At 49.1% G+C, this 19,493-nt stretch overlaps 1 protein-coding gene across 1 annotated transcript in view; it reads right to left on the bottom strand.

Annotated features, from left to right (window-relative positions):
- The window catches only part of XRN2 (5'-3' exoribonuclease 2), a 705,538-nt gene that overhangs the window by 162,513 nt on the left and 523,532 nt on the right, over positions 1-19,493 (bottom strand). The window contains exons 28-29 of the mRNA XM_069234351.1: positions 10,156-10,224; positions 9,948-10,079 (exon numbers count right to left, since the gene is read on the bottom strand). Of these exons, the coding sequence (XP_069090452.1) occupies positions 9,948-10,079; positions 10,156-10,224 (201 nt within the window). The remainder of the gene's footprint in view (positions 1-9,947; positions 10,080-10,155; positions 10,225-19,493) is intronic.

The raw sequence follows: 19,493 nt of genomic DNA, 5'->3' as shown, positions 1-19,493 counted from the left end.
AACGGAACTCCTGTGCAGGAGTGACCCCCAGGAGGCCCTCTCCCTTGCCCAGGTGGTGGCTACCCCGAGGAGCCACCCCCCTTGCCTGCCTGCAACGCTGAAGAGATCCCTTGATCTCTCATAGGAAACCATTGAAAACCCGACGCGTGTTTGCACACTGCACCCGGCCGCCCCCGCGCTGCTGAGGGTATACTTTTTGTGCTGACTTGTGTCCCCCCCGGTGCCCTACAAAACCCCCCTGGTCTGCCCTCCGAAGACGCGGGTACTTACCTGCTGGCAGACTGGAACCGGGGTACCCCCTTCTCTCCATTGAAGCCTGTGTGTTTTGGGCACCTCTTTGACCTTTGCACCTGACCGGCCCTGAGCTGCTGGTGTGGTAACTTTGGGGTTGCTCTGAACCCCCAACAGTGGGCTACCTTGGACCAAAAACTGAAACCTGTAAGTGACTTACTTACCTGTTAAAACTAACAATACTTTACCTCCCCCAGGAACTGTGAAAATTGCACTGTGTCCACTTTTAAAACAGCTTATTGTGTTTTATGTAAAAAGTATACCTGCTAATGAAATGATTCAAAGTTCCTAAAGTACTTACCTGCAATACCTTTCAAATGAGATATCACATGTAGAACCTGTGGTTCTTAAAATAAACTAAGAAAATAGATTTTTCTATAACAAAACCTATTGGCTGGATTTGTCTGAGTGTGTGTTCCTCATTTATTGCCTGTGTGTATGTACAACAAATGCTTAACACTACTCCTGTGATAAGCCTACTGCTCGACCACACTACCACAAAATAGAGCATTAGTATTATCTCTTTTTGCCACTATCTTACCTCTAAGGGGAACCCTTGGACTCTGTGCATGCTATTCCTTACGTTGAAACAGCACATACAGAGCCAACTTCCTACTGCCTGTCGCCCCCCTTCTGAAGAAACTGCCCCAGCGACGCTTTCCCCAGGACGAGCGACCTCTGAACTCTCAGAGGACTGCCCTGCTCTAAAAGGACTGTAGGAAGTTGGCTCTGTATGTGCTATTTCAAAGTAAGGAATAGCATGCACAGAGTCCAAGGGTTCCCCTTAGAGGTAAAATAGTGGTAAAAATAGATAATACTAATGCTCTATTTTGTGGTAGTGTGGTCGAGCAGTAGGCTTATCCAAGGAGTAGTGTTAAGCATTTGTTGTACATACACAGACAATAAATGAGGTACACACACTCAGAGACAAATCCAGCCAATAGGTTTTTGTATAGAAAAATATCTTTTCTTAGTTTATTTTAAGAACCACAGGTTCAAATTCTACATATAATATCTTTCGAAAGGTATTGCAGGTAAGTACTTTAGGAACTTCAAATCATCAAAATTGCATGTATACTTTTCAAGTTATTCACAAATAGCTGTTTTAAAAGTGGACACTTAGTGCAATTTTCACAGTTCCTAGGGGAGGTAAGTATTTGTTAGGTTAACCAGGTAAGTAAGACACTTACAGGGCTTAGTTCTTGGTCCAAGGTAGCCCACCGTTGGGGGTTCAGAGCAACCCCAAAGTCACCACACCAGCAGCTCAGGGCCGGTCAGGTGCAGAGTTCAAAGTGGTGCCCAAAACACATAGGCTAGAATGGAGAGAAGGGGGTGCCCCGGTTCCGGTCTGCTTGCAGGTAAGTACCCGCGTCTTCGGAGGGCAGACCAGGGGGGTTTTGTAGGGCACCGGGGGGGGACACAAGCCCACACAGAAATTTCACCCTCAGCGGCGCGGGGGCGGCCGGGTGCACTGTAGAAACAAGCGTCGGGTTCGCAATGTTAGTCTATGAGAGATCTCGGGATCTCTTCAGCGCTGCAGGCAGGCAAGGGGGGGATTCCTCGGGGAAACCTCCACTTGGACAAGGGAGAGGGACTCCTGGGGGTCACTTCTCCAGTGAAAGTCCGGTCCTTCAGGTCCTGGGGGCTGCGGGTGCAGGGTCTCTCCCAGGCGTCGGGACTTTAGGTTCAAAGAGTCGCGGTCAGGGGAAGCCTCGGGATTCCCTCTGCAGGCGGCGCTGTGGGGGCTCAGGGGGGACAGGTTTTGGTACTCACAGTATCAGAGTAGTCCTGGGGTCCCTCCTGAGGTGTCGGATCTCCACCAGCCAAGTCGGGGTCACCGGGTGCAGTGTTGCAAGTCTCACGCTTCTTGCGGGGAGCTTGCAGGGTTCTTTAAAGCTGCTGGAAACAAAGTTGCAGCTTTTCTTGGAGCAGGTCCGCTGTCCTCGGGAGTTTCTTGTCTTTTCGAAGCAGGGGCAGTCCTCAGAGGATGTCGAGGTCGCTGGTCCCTTTGGAAGGCGTCGCTGGAGCAGGATCTTTGGAAGGCAGGAGACAGGCCGGTGAGTTTCTGGAGCCAAGGCAGTTGTCGTCTTCTGGTCTTCCGCTGCAGGGGTTTTCAGCTGGGCAGTCCTTCTTGTAGTTGCAGGAATCTAATTTTCTAGGGTTCAGGGTAGCCCTTAAATACTAAATTTAAGGGCGTGTTTTAGGTCTGGGGGGTTAGTAGCCAATGGCTACTAGCCCTGAGGGTGGGTACACCCTCTTTGTGCCTCCTCCCAAGGGGAGGGGGTCACAATCCTAACCCTATTGGGGGAATCCTCCATCTGCAAGATGGAGGATTTCTAAAAGTTAGAGTCACTTCAGCTCAGGACACCTTAGGGGCTGTCCTGACTGGCCAGTGACTCCTCCTTGTTTTTCTCATTATTTTCTCCGGCCTTGCCGCCAAAAGTGGGGCCTGGCCGGAGGGGGCGGGCAACTCCACTAGCTGGAGTGTCCTGCTGGGTTGGCACAAAGGAGGTGAGCCTTTGAGGCTCACCGCCAGGTGTGACAATTCCTGCCTGGGGGAGGTGTTAGCATCTCCACCCAGTGCAGGCTTTGTTACTGGCCTCAGAGTGACAAAGGCACTCTCCCCATGGGGCCAGCAACATGTCTCGGTTTGTGGCAGGCTGCTAAAACTAGTCAGCCTACACAGATAGTCGGATAAGCTTCAGGGGGCACCTCTAAGGTGCCCTCTGGGGTGTATTTTACAATAAAATGTACACTGGCATCAGTGTGCATTTATTGTGCTGAGAAGTTGGATACCAAACTTCCCAGTTTTCAGTGTAGCCATTATGGTGCTGTGGAGTTCGTGTTTGACGGACTCCCAGACCATATACTCTTATGGCTACCCTGCACTTACAATGTCTAAGGTTTTGTTTAGACACTGTAGGGGTACCATGCTCATGCACTGGTACCCTCACCTATGGTATAGTGCACCCTGCCTTAGGGCTGTAAGGCCTGCTAGAGGGGTGTCTTACCTATACTGCATAGGCAGTGAGAGGCTGGCATGGCACCCTGAGGGGAGTGCCATGTCGACTTACTCGTTTTGTCCTCACTAGCACATACAAGCTGGCAAGCAGAGTGTCTGTGCTGAGTGAGAGGTCTCCAGGGTGGCATAAGACATGCTGCAGCCCTTAGAGACCTTCCTTGGCATCAGGGCCCTTGGTACTAGAAGTACCAGTTACAAGGGACTTATCTGGATGCCAGGGTCTGCCAATTGTGGATACAAAAGTACAGGTTAGGGAAAGAACACTGGTGCTGGGGCCTGGTTAGCAGGCCTCAGCACACTTTCAATTGTAAACATAGCATCAGCAAAGGCAAAAAGTCAGGGGGCAACCATGCCAAGGAGGCATTTCCTTACAAGGACCAAGAAACTCCAGAGAACAGCGGCCCTGTTCACCCAAGACTGCAACTTTGTTTCCAAAAAAGCAACTTAAAGACAACTGCATTTCCTGCCAGAAGCGTGAGACTTGCAACTCTGCACCCGACGCCCCCAGCTTGACTTGTGGATAACAAACTTCAGGGAGGACTCCCCAGCGACTACGAGACATTGAGTAGCCAGAGTTGCCCCCCCCCTGAGCTCCCACAGCGACGCCTGCAGAGGGAATCCTGAGGTTCCCCCTGACCGTGACTGCCTGACTCCCAGATCCCAACGCCTGGAAAAGAATCTGCACCCGCTGCCCCCAGGACCTGAAAGATCGGAACTCCAGTGCAGGAGTGACCCCCAGGAGGCCCTCTTTCTTGCCCAGGTGGTGGCTACCCCGAGGAGCCCCCCCACCCCCTTGCCTGCATCGCTGAAGAGACCACTTGGTCTCCCATCGACTCCAATTGAAAGCCCGATGCGTGTTTGCACACTGCACCCGGCCGCCCCCATGCGGCTGAGGGTGTACTTTCAGTGCTTACTTGTGTCCCCCCGGTGCCCTACAAAACCCCCCTGGTCTGCCCTCCGAAGACGCGGGTACTTACCTGCTGGCAGACTGGAACCGGAGCACCCCCTTCTCCATTGAAGCGTATGCGTTTTGGGCACCACTTTGAACTCTGCACCTGACCGGCCCTGAGCTGCTGGAGTGGTAACTTTGGGGTTGCTCTGAACCCCCAACGGTGGGCTTGCTTGGACCCAAACTTGAAACCCGTAGGTGGTTTACTTACCTGCAAGAACTAACAATTACTTACCTCCCCTAGGAACTGTGAAAATTGCACTAAGTGTCTAGTTTTAAAATAGCTATATGTGTTTTATTTGAAAAGTATATATGCTATTGTGATTATTTTTCTATAACAAAACCTATTGGCTGGATTTGTCTCTGAGTGTGTGTTGCTCATTTATTGCCTGTGTGTACAACAAATGCTTAACACTACTCCTTTGATAAGCATACTGCTCGACCACACTACCACAAAATAGAGCATTGGTATTATCTCTTTTTGCCACTATCTTACCTCTAAGGGGAACCCTTGGACTCTGTGCATACTATTCCTTACTTTGAAATAGTGCATACAGAGCCAACTTCCTACACCTGTCCAACAAGAAGAAAAGTGAACTCCTTCCAAGCGACTGACCTCACTCCAGAAGTGAAAGTCCAAAACCACTCTGCACCAGACACCCAAGGCACGTACCTAGGTGGCCCAAATATCCAGAGAGGACCCGCAGTCGATTCCTACCGAGTGTCCACCCTGGGCTGACTTCTCCACCCCTCAACCGACGACTTCTGCAGAGGGAATCTGGATCCCTCCCCCCGACCGCCAAGGACGAAGATGTCAGACGCCTGGAGAAGCACTGCACCCACAGCCCTCAGACACGAGAGAAACCAACCACTGGTGCAGCAGTGACCAGCAGGCGGCCCTCCTCCCTCTTCAGTCAGTGGCTTGCCTGAGAATCCCCCCTGTGCCTTGCCTGCAGCACCTAAGTGACCCCCAGGGTCCACCCATTGAGTTCCATTGGGAACCCAAGGCCCGGTTTGCACCCTGCAATCCCCGTGCCACTGAGTGTGTGTGTTTGGCACCTACTTGACACCACCCCCCTCTCCCCCTCTGCTCCACTAAACCTCCCTGGTCTGCCCTCACAGTCAAAGCAGGTACTTAACTGCAGGCAGACCGGAACCAGAGTACCCCCTGTCTCCATAGCAGCCCTCGTTATTTTGGCTCCTGTTTGACCTCTGCACCTAACCAGCCCTGTGTTGCTGGTGCTGGGTGTAGGAAAATGGCTCCTTGTTGCTGCAGCCCCCCTCCCCCACTTTTTGCCTGATACTGATGCCGACTTAACTAAGAAGTGTGCTGGGTTCCTGCTAACCAGGCCCCAGCACCAGTGTTCTTCAACTAAAAATGTGCCATTGTTTCCACAATTGGCACACCCCTGGCACACAGATAAGTCCCTTGTAAAAGGTACCAGTGGTACCAAGGGCCTGTGACCAAGGAAGGTCCTTAAGGGCTGCAGAATGTGTTGTGCCACCCTAAGGTACCCCTCACCTAACACAAGCACACTGCCATTGCAGATTGTGTGTGTTGGTGGGGAGAAAAGGGCAAAGTTGACATGGCTTTCCCCTCAGGATGCCATGCACACAAAATACTGTCTGTGGCATAGGTAAAACCATCCCTCTAGCAAGCCTTAAAGCCCTAAGGCAGGGTGCACTGTACCACAGGTGAGGGCATAGCTGCATGAGCAATATGTCCCTACAGTGTCTTAAGTCTATTCTTGGACATTGTAAGTACAGAGTGGCCATGTTAAGTATATGGTCTGGAGTTTGTCAAAACGAACTCCACAGCTCCATAATGGCTACACTGAACACTGGGAAGTTTGGTATCAAACTTCTCAGAATAATAAAACCACACTGATGCCAGTGCTGGATTTATTACAAAATGCACACAGAGGTCTGTGCCAGCCTGTCGCTGAGACACTAGTTTTGGACCCCCTGGGTTGAGAGCCTTTGTGCTCTCTGGGGCCAGAAACAAAGCCTGCACTGGGTGGAGGTGCTTCACACCTCCCTCCTGCAGGAACTGTAACACCTAGCGGTGAGCCTCAAAGGCCCAGGGCACTCCAGCTAGGGAGATGCCCGCCCCCCCCGGACACAGACCCCACTTTTGGTGGCAAGTCCTGGGAGATAATGAGAAAAACAGTCACCCCCCTCAGCTAGGTCCACCCCTAAGGTGACCAGAGCTGAAGGGACCATTCCACACCCCCCCCCCCACCCCACCCGGGAAAATCCTCCATATTGGTTTGGAGGATTTAGCCCCATAAGGATAGGGATGAGCTCCCCTCCAAAAAGGGAGGGAGCACAAGGGGGGGTAGCCACCCTCAAGGACAGTAGCCATTGGCTACTGCCCTGTGACCCTAAAACCCCTAAATTCAGTATTTAGCACCAACCCTGAACCCAGGAATTCAGATTCCCGACGACCTGAACAAGGACTGCTGACCGGAAACCCCCGCATAGAAGAAGTCAGAGACGATAACTGCTTTGGCCTGAGCCCTAATGGCCTGTCTCTAGATTCTAAGAACCTGCAGCAGCGACGCATCCAGCAGGACCCGCGACGTCTGCCGACTCAGGACTGCCCTGCAACCCAAAGGACCAAGAAACTCCAGTGGACAGTGTCCGTCTAAACAAAGAAGACATCTTTAAATAGACTCTCACCTCACTCCTGAAGCGTGAGCCCCACAACCCTCGGCTTATGTACAGAGAAACCAGCACTGCAGCGAGGACCCCCAGGCAACTCCCACAACATGTCCACCCTGAAACAACCTCCATGCACCGCCAAAGCGACGCCTGCAGAGAGAATCCAGGATGCCCCTGACCGTGACTGCCCGGTAACAAAGAACCCGAAGAACCACCACACCCGCAGCCCCCAGGCCAGAGAGGAACCAACTACCGGTGCAGGAGTGACCAGCAGGCAGCCCTCATCTTTGACCAGTCGGTGGCTGACCCAACAAACCCCCTGTGCCCTGCCTGCATCACCAGAGTGACCCTCGGGTCCCTCCATTGATTTGGGCCCTACTTTGACCTCTGCACCTAGCCGGCCCTGTGTCGCTGGGTGTTTGGTGTTAACTTGAACCCCCAACGGTTGCCTGCCTATGCCCTGGAGACTGAACTTGTAAGTGCTTTATTTACCAGAGAAACTAACTAGTACTTACCTTCCCCAGGAACTATTGATTTTTGCAGTGTCCACTTTTAAAATAGCTTATTGCCATTTTTGCCAAAATTGTGTACATTACTGTTTTAATTCAAAGTTCTATATTTACCTACGCCAAGTACCTTACAATTTATGTACTTACTTGAATTCTGAATCTTGTGGTTCTAAAATAAAGAAAAGAATATTTCCACATAAAAAACTATTGGCCTGGAGTTAAGTCTGAGAGTGTTCTCATTTATTGCTTGTGTGCAACAAATGCTACCACTACCCTCTGATAAGACTACTGCTCGACCACAATATAGAGCATTAGTATTATCTAATTATGCCACTATCAACCTCTAAGGGGAATCCTTGGACTGTGCACAATAGCTCTCACTTGAGATAGTATATACAGAGCCAACTTCCTACATGGTGCGAACCACACAGCTTGAACCCTGTCTTCATAGATAAGTTCCTCACACAGATGACACAAATCTCCCACAAAATGTTGAAAAAAAAGACTTGCCAAAAGAGGCAAAGGGTAGCTTGATCCCAGACCTGCGATAAACCAGCACTGAAAAAAAAAAAAAGAAGAGCTGACGTATGCATGCAGGGGTGGTGCCTTTATAGGCGACCGTGGTGTGTAAGAAGGCTCAAACGATGCTGATGAAGTCACGCGGAGCTGGATGGCGCACTCCGGTCAGAACGACGCCACCTAACGGCGTGCGTAGAGTATTGCTCAGCAAGAATATTTCAGATTTGAAGCGGATACCAGGGAAGTCAAAGGTAAGGAATCTGCAGCTAGAAGTCTCAATCAAATATTGGTTTTGACCTCTGAGGTGGTGAGGTCAAGGCCAGGAAGTTCAGCAGCTCTCTGCATGGGTACTTCAAAAGAGGCACTTTCTTCAGTGGCAGGACTAGAGCGGCAAGACAAGGACAGAATCAGGAGAGGTGCCAAGTCCATCATACCACTTTTCTTTGTGACAATTTCATCTGCTGCATCATAGTCCTTATTGCAGTCCATCCCAAACAATGAATGTAGCATATGAAATCTGCCTTGCAGAGGTGACCCTAAGTGGGTCAAATGAAGACTGCAGTTTGCAACTGCGGCCTCAGTTGAAGCACAATGGGCACTTTGCCCTCCATCATATCGGTATCAGAGTTGCTGGCGTGAATTGTGGAGTCAGTGCGAGAGCCGGGTGAGACCCACTTATCAATTAGGAGGGACCAAATGGCTCCAAAGACAAGCAGTCTGGCTTTATCCCAGATGGAGCCTCTCTATCAGAACTGGTGTCGCCAAACCAACAGGAATATGCTCCCAAGACCACAAGTCCCATCCTGAACAGATCAAGCATAGCGAATCCAAAGGTCCTGGTATGCATGAGGAAGACCGATAAACCTAGAATCTGTGTCTAAGAGGCTGCGCCTTATCAAACAATGAGGAAGGGTCTGAGGCATCTGGGAGGATGCAGATATTCTGAAGGGGTCACAGGTCATGAATTGTTCCTCTAGGAAGAACAAGACTTCTCCTTTCTATGGTGCTTTGTTTTCAATGGACGATCGCTTGGTAGATCATTCCAAGACCAGTGACTTACTTGTAGGTGAAGATCACTCTGGAGCCTCCCCGCAGGCACAAACCAAAAATAACTTGCCACCTGCATGCTGATTGCCTTAGAGTACATAGAGGCACAAAAAGCGTACGGTACAGTATTGTGCTCAGATCCCAGACACCACATACAAGTCATATGGGTCAGAAAGGGACATGCTGCAACAGCAGCAACAAGGTTTAAACCCTGAAACTTTCCGACGATAAAGGAATTGGTTGCTGGTGAAATGCTAAGAAATTTACACTGAGACACAGAGCACTCCAGGCACACGCAGATTCACAGAACAACAAACAGACGCTGGCATACTCAGATGCTGTTGTGACGGGAGAGAGTGGTAGATTCTGCATGATGCCACCTGGTGCTGTTGAAAAAAATACCGCTGCAGAAAAGCTTCATATCAGCATGGAATTAAATGGAATGATAATTCCTAATTTATAGACCTTCATGAAGTGGTATTTGCTAGAAAAGAGTTTGATCCAAACAGTGAGTCACCAAAAGGAGCAGGGGCAAAGGAGAGGGTGAGCACATGGTGAACACAAGGTGTGAGCAAACCTATGACTTGTAGAGGGAACATCGATTTCTACTTAAGAGGCAGTTTCTGGGCCTTAACACTGGATGGTACTTAATAGGAAAATGGAAAAAATCCAAGAGATAAGTATTGAGCAAGATTACATGCTTTTAAAAGTATTGTGCAGACAAGCATCTAAAATGTGTTTGAAAGAAGTGTTGGAAAAGAAGTTATAGTATATGGCACTGGGTAAATGATACAATTGTGTTAACACATCACTGGTCTCATTACGGTCCAAACAACAGAAGTTCAACTTCCAACATTAAAAGGAAGAACATGTGCCCATGAAAGCACAGCTTGACTGATACATGCAATACATACTTCGCTAGCGATTCTGTTCAATTGGCACTCACCCCAAGGTCCTGAATGCTGACGAATCTAGATGAACTGGTTTTCTGTTTGGGTTGAAACCAAGCTGGGGCTTCCAATTTCTTCCATTATTTGATTTTTCCCAGTCTCCTGGTTTCAGTGTTGGGGCAGCTTTCCTTAAAGAAGAGAGTTTGTCAACACGAAATTTGGTTTTAACTTTAATGAATACAGTGTACGAAATGTGTTACTTACTTTGCCCCCGGTAAAACCACCGCTTTGAAAACATATCCTTCCTCAAACTGTGGATCTTTAAATAGGATGCTAAAGGAAAAAAAAAAGGGGGGGAACGTTACGAAAAATACAATTTTGAATCTGAAACTGTTTTAAGGACACTATCCATATAAAAAACAGCCTTAGTAACCAATGCACACAGATAATGAGCACTAGGCTACATAGGTTTTCCAATGTTTCTATGCATAAGTTCACTGTTTCCTTGCATTAGTTTAGGTCTCAAACTCTCTAAACTCAGATAGGCATCATCCTTCCACAAAAAAGATTAGGATTTTACTGGATTCTTTTACCAAAAAAAAAAAAAAAGGGAAAATAAAATATGCAATCTTCTCTACTTCACCACCTTAGGCTTGCAATACAAAAATTTAAATTAAAAAAACAGATGCAACAATCAAGTGATGTTTATTTGTGATGGGGGCAAGAATGAAATACAGTGTAGGAAGTTGGCTCTGTATGCACTATTTCAAAGTAAGGAATAGTATGCACAGAGTCCAAGGGTTCCCCTTAGAGGTAAGATAGTGGCAAAAAGAGATAATACTAATGCTATATTTTGTGGTAGTGTGGTCGAGCAGTAGGCTTATCCAAGGAGTAGTGTTAAGCATTTGTTGTACATACACACAGGCAATAAATGAGGAACACACACTCACAGACAAATCCAGCCAATAGGTTTTTGTAAGGAAATGCCTCCTTGGCATGGTTGCCCCCTGACTTTTTGCCTTTGCTGATGCTATGTTTACAATTGAAAGTGTGCTGAGGCCTGCTAACCAGGCCCCAGCACCAGTGTTCTTTCCCTAACCTGTACTTTTGTATCCACAATTGGCAGACCCTGGCATCCAGATAAGTCCCTTGTAACTGGTGCTTCTAGTACCAAGGGCCCTGATGCCAAGGAAGGTCTCTAAGGGCTGCAGCATGTCTTATGCCACCCTGGAGACCTCTCACTCAGCACAGACACACTGCTTGCCAGCTTGTGTGTGCTAGTGAGGACAAAACGAGTAAGTCGACATGGCACTCCCCTCAGGGTGCCATGCCAGCCTCTCACTGCCTATGCAGTATAGGTAAGACACCCCTCTAGCAGGCCTTACAGCCCTAAGGCAGGGTGCACTATACCATAGGTGAGGGTACCAGTGCATGAGCATGGTACCCCTACAGTGTCTAAACAAAACCTTAGACATTGTAAGTGCAGGGTAGCCATAAGAGTATATGGTCTGGGAGTTTGTCAAACACGAACTCCACAGCACCATAATGGCTACACTGAAAACTGGGAAGTTTGGTATCAAACTTCTCAGCACAATAAATGCACACTGATGCCAGTGTACATTTTATTGCAAAATACACCCCAGAGGGCACCTTAGAGGTGCCCCCTGAAACTTAACCGACTGTCTGTGTAGGCTGACTAGTTCCAGCAGCCTGCCACACTAGAGACATGTTGCTGGCCCCATGGGGAGAGTGCCTTTGTCACTCTGAGGCCAGTAACAAAGCCTGCACTGGGTGGAGATGCTAACACCTCCCCCAGGCAGGAGCTGTAACACCTGGCGGTGAGCCTCAAAGGCTCACCCCTTTGTCACAGCCCAGCAGGGCACTCCAGCTTAGTGGAGTTGCCCGCCCCCTCCGGCCACGGCCCCCACTTTTGGCGGCAAGGCTGGAGGGAACAAAGAAAGCAACAAGGAGGAGTCACTGACCAGTCAGGACAGCCCCTAAGGTGTCCTGAGCTGAGGTGACTGACTTTTAGAAATCCTCCATCTTGCAGATGGAGGATTCCCCCAATAGGGTTAGGATTGTGACCCCCTCCCCTTGGGAGGAGGCACAAAGAGGGTGTACCCACCCTCAGGGCTAGTAGCCATTGGCTACTAACCCCCCAGACCTAAACACGCCCTTAAATCTAGTATTTAAGGGCTACCCTGAACCCTAGAAAATTAGATTCCTGCAACTACAAGAAGGACTGCCCAGCTGAAAACCCCTGCAGCGGAAGACCAGAAGACGACAACTGCCTTGGCTCCAGAAACTCACCGGCCTGTCTCCTGCCTTCCAAAGATCCTGCTCCAGCGACGCCTTCCAAAGGGACCAGCGACCTCGACATCCTCTGAGGACTGCCCCTGCTTCGAAAAGACAAGAAACTCCCGAGGACAGCGGACCTGCTCCAAGAAAAGCTGCAACTTTGTTTCCAGCAGCTTTAAAGAACCCTGCAAGCTCCCCGCAAGAAGCGTGAGACTTGCCACACTGCACCCGGCGACCCCGACTCGGCTGGTGGCGATCCAACACCTCAGGAGGGACCCCAGGACTACTCTGATACTGTGAGTACCAAAACCTGTCCCCCCTGAGCCCCCACAGCGCCGCCTGCAGAGGGAATCCCGAGGCTTCCCCTGACCGCGACTCTTTGAACCTAAAGTCCCGACGCCTGGGAGAGACCCTGCACCCGCAGCCCCCAGGACCTGAAGGACCGGACTTTCACTGGAGGAGTGACCCCCAGGAGTCCCTCTCCCTCGCCCAAGTGGAGGTTTCCCCGAGGAATCCCCCCTTGCCTGCCTGCAGCGCTGAAGAGATCCCGAGATCTCTCATAGACTAACATTGAAAACCCGACGCTTGTTTCTACACTGCACCCGGCCGCCCCCGCGCTGCTGAGGGTGAAATCTCTGTGTGGACTTGTGTCCCCCCCGGTGCCCTACAAAACCCCCCTGGTCTGCCCTCCGAAGACGCGGGTACTTACCTGCAAGCAGACCGGAACCGGGGCACCCCCTTCTCTCCATTCTAGCCTATGTGTTTTGGGCACCACTTTGAACTCTGCACCTGACCGGCCCTGAGCTGCTGGTGTGGTGACTTTGGGGTTGCTCTGAACCCCCAACGGTGGGCTACCTTGGACCAAGAACTAAGCCCTGTAAGTGTCTTACTTACCTGGTTAACCTAACAAATACTTACCTCCCCTAGGAACTGTGAAAATTGCACTAAGTGTCCACTTTTAAAACAGCTATTTGTCAATAACTTGAAAAGTATACATGCAATTTTGATGATTTGAAGTTCCTAAAGTACTTACCTGCAATACCTTTCGAATGAGATATTACATGTAGAATTTGAACCTGTGGTTCTTAAAATAAACTAAGAAAAGATATTTTTCTATATAAAAACCTATTGGCTGGATTTGTCTCTGAGTGTGTGTACCTCATTTATTGTCTATGTGTATGTACAACAAATGCTTAACACTACTCCTTGGATAAGCCTACTGCTCAACCACACTACCACAAAATAGAGCATTAGTATTATCTATTTTTACCACTATTTTACCTCTAAGGGGAACCCTTGGACTCTGTGCATGCTATTCCTTACTTTGAAATAGCACATACAGAGCCAACTTCCTACATTGGTGGATCAGCGGTGGGGTACAAGACTTTGCATTTGCTGGACTACTCAGCCAATACCTGATCACACGACAAATTCCAAAATTGTCATTAGAAATTGATTTTTGCAATTTGAAAAGTTTTCTAAATTCTTAAAAGACCTGCTAGGGCCTTGTGTTAGATCCTGTTTAGCATTTCTTTTAGAGTTTAAAAGTTTGTAAAAGTTTGAATTAGATTCTAGAACCAGTTGTAGATTCTTAAAAAGTATTCCAACTTTTAGAAGCAAAATGTCTAGCACAGATGTGACTGTGGTGGAACTCGACACCACACCTTACCTCCATCTTAAGATGAGGGAGCTAAGGTCACTCTGTAAAATAAAGAAAATAACAATGGGCCCCAAACCTACCAAAATACAGCTCCAGGAGCTTTTGGCAGAGTTTGAAAAGGCCAACCCCTCTGAGGGTGGCAACTCCGAGGAAGAGGATAGTGACTTGGAGGACAATTCCCCCCTACCAGTCCTATCTAGGGAGAACAGGGTCCCTCAAACCCTGACTCCAAAAATAATAGTCAGAGATGCTGGTTCCCTCACAGGAGAGACCAACACCTCTGAAATCACTGAGGATAGCCCCAGTGAAGAGGACATCCAGTTAGCCAGGATGGCCAAAAGATTGGCTTTGGAAAGACAGATCCTAGCCATAGAGAGGGAAAGACAAGAGATGGGCCTAGGACCCATCAATGGTGGCAGCAACATAAATAGGGTCAGAGATTCTCCTGACATGTTGAAAATCCCCAAAGGGATTATAACTAAATATGAAGATGGTGATGACATCACCAAATGGTTCACAGCTTTTGAGAGGGCTTGTGTAACCAGAAAAGTGAACAGATCTTACTGGGGTGCTCTCCTTTGGGAAATGTTCACAGGAAAGTGTAGGGATAGACTCCTCACACTCTCTGGACAAGATGCAGAATCTTATGACCTCATGAAGGGTACCCTGATTGAGGGCTTTGGATTCTCCACTGAGGAGTACAGGATTAGGTTCAGGGGGGCTCAAAAATCCTCGAGCCAGACCTGGGTTGACTTTGTTGACTACTCAGTGAAAACACTAGATGGTTGGATTCAAGGCAGTGGTGTAAGTAATTATGATGGGCTGTACAATTTATTTGTGAAAGAACACCTGTTAAGTAATTGTTTCAATGATAAACTGCATCAGCATCTGGTAGACCTAGGACCAATTTCTCCCCAAGAATTGGGAAAGAAGGCGGACCATTGGGTCAAGACAAGGGTGTCCAAGACTTCAACAGGGGGTGACCAAAAGAAAGGGGTCACAAAGACTCCCCAGGGGAAGGATGATGAGACAACCAAAACTAAAAATAGTAAAGAGTCTTCTACAGGCCCCCAAAAACCTGCACAGGAGGGTGGGCCCAGAGCCTCTTCACAAAACAATGGGTACAAGGGTAAAAACTTTGATCCCAAAAAGGCCTGGTGTCATAGCTGTAAACAGCATGGACACCAAACTGGAGACAAGGCCTGTCCCAAGAAAGGTTCCACTCCAAACTCCCATCCAGGTAACACTGGTATGGCTAGTCTCCAAGTGGGATCAACAGTGTGCCCAGAGCAAATCAGGGTCCACACTGAAGCTACTCTAGTTTCTGAGGGTGGGGTGGATTTAGCCACACTAGCTGTCTGGCCGCCTAACATGCAAAAATACAGACAGCAACTCTTAATTAATGGGACTAGAATAGAGGGCCTGAGGGATACAGGTGCCAGTGTCACCATGGTGACAGAGAAACTGGTTTCCCCTGGCCAATACCTGACTGGAAAAACTTACACAGTCACCAACGCTGACAATCAGAGAAAAGTACATCCCATGGCAATGGTTACTTTAGAATGGGGAGGGGTCAATGGCCTGAAACAGGTGGTGGTCTCCTCAAATATCCCAGTGGACTGTCTGCTTGGAAATGACCTGGAGTCCTCAGCATGGGCTGAGGTAGAACTAAAAACCCATGCAGCAATGCTGGGTATCCCTGAACTGGTGTGTGTGAAAACAAGAGCACAGTGCAAGGCACAGGGTGAACAAGTAGAGCTGGAAGAAGGGCCCAGCCTACCAAGAGAACAGGAAAGTCAGTTGGGAAACCAACTACAACACAGCAAAAGAAAGGGAACCTCTCTTCTCAGGAAGAAGTTCTGCCCTCTGAGGGAACTGAGCCTTTGGAGCTTGAACCTTATCAGGTTGAGCTCTTAGGCCCAGGGGGACCCTCAAGGGAGGAGCTGTGTAAGGGACAAGAAACCTGTCCCTCTCTTGAAGGCCTTAGGCAGCAAGCTGCTGAAGAGTCCAAAGGCAAGAAAAATGGAACGCATAGGGTCTATTGGGAAGATGGACTCCTGTACACTGAGGCCAGAGACCCCAAACCTGGTGCCACTAGGAGAGTGGTAGTGCCTCAGCTGTTCAGGAAGTTCATCCTAACATTGGCCCATGACATTCCCCTTGCTGGACATTTGGGACAAACCAAGACGTGGGAGAGGTTAGTCAACCACTTCTACTGGCCCAATATGTCCAACATGGTTAAGGAGTTTTGCCTCTCCTGCCCCACCTGTCAAGCCAGTGGTAAGACAGGTGGGCATCCAAAGGCCCCCCTCATTCCACTTCCAGTGGTGGGGGTTCCCTTTGAAAGAGTGGGTGTGGACATAGTTGGTCCACTAGAACCTCCCACAGCCTCAGGAAATATGTATATCCTGGTAGTAGTGGATCATGCTACCAGGTATCCTGAAGCTATTCCCCTTAGGTCGACTACTGCCCCTGCAGTAGCCAAGGCCCTCATTGGTATCTTTACCAGAGTGGGTTTCCCTAAGGAGGTGGTGTCTGACAGAGGTACCAACTTCATGTCAGCATACCTAAAACACATGTGGAATGAGTGTGGAGTGACTTATAAATTCACTACACCATACCATCCACAAACTAATGGCTTGGTTGAGAGATTCAACAAGACATTAAAAGGCATGATCATGGGGCTCCCAGAAAAACTCAAAAGGAGATGGGATGTCCTCTTGCCATGTCTGCTTTTCGCTTACAGAGAGGTGCCACAGAAGGGAGTAGGATTCTCACCCTTTGAACTTCTGTTTGGTCATCCTGTAAGGGGACCACTTGCCCTTGTTAAAGAAGGCTGGGAGAGACCTCTCCATGAGCCTAAACAGGACATAGTGGACTATGTACTTGGCCTTCGCTCTAGAATGGCAGAGTACATGGAAAAGGCAACCAAAAACCTTGAGGCCAGCCAACAGCTCCAGAAGTTTTGGTATGACCAAAAGGCTGCACTGGTTGAGTTCCAACCAGGGCAGAAAGTCTGGGTTCTGGAGCCTGTGGCTCCCAGGGCACTCCAGGACAAATGGAGTGGCCCTTACCCAGTGCTAGAAAGGAAGAGTCAGGTCACCTACCTGGTGGACCTGGGCACAAGCAGGAGCCCCAAGAGGGTGATCCATGTGAACCGCCTTAAGCTCTTCCATGACAGGGCTGATGTGAATCTGTTGATGGTAACAGATGAGGATCAGGAGGCAGAGAGTGAACCTCTCCCTGATCTTCTGTCATCAGACCCAAAAGATGGCACAGTAGATGGAGTGATCTACTCAGACACCCTCTCTGGCCAACAGCAAGCTGATTGTAGGAGAGTCCTACAACAGTTTCCTGAACTCTTCTCCTTAACCCCTGGTCAGACACACCTGTGTACCCATGATGTGGACACAGGAGACAGCATGCCTGTCAAAAACAAAATCTTTAGACAGTCTGACCATGTTAAGGAAAGCATCAAGGTGGAAGTCCACAAGATGCTGGAGTTGGGAGTAATTGAGCGCTCTGACAGCCCCTGGGCTAGCCCAGTGGTCTTAGTCCCCAAACCTCACACCAAAGATGGAAAGAAAGAGATGAGGTTTTGTGTGGACTACAGAGGGCTCAATTCTGTCACCAAGACAGATGCTCATCCAATTCCAAGAGCTGATGAGCTCATAGATAAATTAGGTGCTGCCAAATTCTTAAGTACCTTTGACTTGACAGCAGGGTACTGGCAAATAAAAATGGCACCTGGAGCAAAAGAGAAAACAGCATTCTCCACACCTGATGGGCATTATCAGTTTACTGTTATGCCCTTTGGTTTAAAGAATGCCCCTGCCACCTTCCAAAGGTTGGTGAATCAAGTCCTTGCTGGCTTGGAGTCCTTTAGCACAGCTTATCTTGATGATATTGCTGTCTTTAGCTCCACCTGGCAGGATCACCTGGTCCACCTGAAGAAGGTTTTGAAGGCTCTGCAATCTGCAGGCCTCTCTATCAAGGCATCCAAATGCCAGATAGGGCAGGGAACTGTGGTTTACTTGGGCCACCTTGTAGGTGGAGGCCAAGTTCAGCCACTCCAACCCAAGATCCAGACTATTCTGGACTGGGTAGCTCCAAAAACCCAGACTCAAGTCAGGGCATTCCTTGGCTTGACTGGGTATTACAGGAGGTTTGTGAAGGGATATGGATCCATTGTGACAGCCCTCACTGAACTCACCTCCAAGAAAATGCCCAAGAAAGTAAACTGGACTGTGGAATGCCAACAGGCCTTTGACACCCGGAAACAGGCAATGTGCTCAGCACCAGTTCTAAAAGCTCCAGATTATTCTAAGCAGTTCATTGTGCAGACTGATGCCTCTGAACATGGGATAGGGGCAGTTTTGTCCCAAACAAATGATGATGGCCTTGACCAGCCTGTTGCTTTCATTAGCAGGAGGTTACTCCCCAGGGAGCAGCGTTGGAGTGCCATTGAGAGGGAGGCCTTTGCTGTGGTTTGGTCCCTGAAGAAGCTGAGACCATACCTCTTTGGGACTCACTTCCTAGTTCAAACTGACCACAGACCTCTCAAATGGCTGATGCAAATGAAAGGTGAAAATCCTAAACTGTTGAGGTGGTCCATCTCCCTACAGGGAATGGACTTTATAGTGGAACACAGACCTGGGACTGCCCATGCCAATGCAGATGGCCTTTCCAGGTTCTTCCACTTAGAAAATGAAGACTCTCTTGGGAAAGGTTAGTCTCATCCTCTTTCGTTTGGGGGGGGGTTGTGTAAGGAAATGCCTCCTTGGCATGGTTGCCCCCTGACTTTTTGCCTTTGCTGATGCTATGTTTACAATTGAAAGTGTGCTGAGGCCTGCTAACCAGGCCCCAGCACCAGTGTTCTTTCCCTAACCTGTACTTTTGTATCCACAATTGGCAGACCCTGGCATCCAGATAAGTCCCTTGTAACTGGTACTTCTAGTACCAAGGGCCCTGATGCCAAGGAAGGTCTCTAAGGGCTGCAGCATGTCTTATGCCACCCTGGAGACCTCTCACTCAGCACAGACACACTGCTTGCCAGCTTGTGTGTGCTAGTGAGGACAAAACGAGTAAGTCGACATGGCACTCCCCTCAGGGTGCCATGCCAGCCTCTCACTGCCTATGCAGTATAGGTAAGACACCCCTCTAGCAGGCCTTACAGCCCTAAGGCAGGGTGCACTATACCATAGGTGAGGGTACCAGTGCATGAGCATGGTACCCCTACAGTGTCTAAACAAAACCTTAGACATTGTAAGTGCAGGGTAGCCATAAGAGTATATGGTCTGGGAGTTTGTCAAACACGAACTCCACAGCACCATAATGGCTACACTGAAAACTGGGAAGTTTGGTATTAAACTTCTCAGCACAATAAATGCACACTGATGCCAGTGTACATTTTATTGCAAAATACACCCCAGAGGGCACCTTAGAGGTGCCCCCTGAAACTTAACCGACTGTCTGTGTAGGCTGACTAGTTCCAGCAGCCTGCCACACTAGAGACATGTTGCTGGCCCCATGGGGAGAGTGCCTTTGTCACTCTGAGGCCAGTAACAAAGCCTGCACTGGGTGGAGATGCTAACACCTCCCCCAGGCAGGAGCTGTAACACCTGGCGGTGAGCCTCAAAGGCTC

The sequence above is a fragment of the Pleurodeles waltl genome, chromosome 5 (genome assembly GCF_031143425.1).
Source record: "Pleurodeles waltl isolate 20211129_DDA chromosome 5, aPleWal1.hap1.20221129, whole genome shotgun sequence".
NCBI lineage: Eukaryota > Metazoa > Chordata > Amphibia > Caudata > Salamandridae > Pleurodeles > Pleurodeles waltl.
Note: the sequence above shows the minus strand (reverse complement) of the source record. Positions and strands in the feature narration are given on the sequence as shown.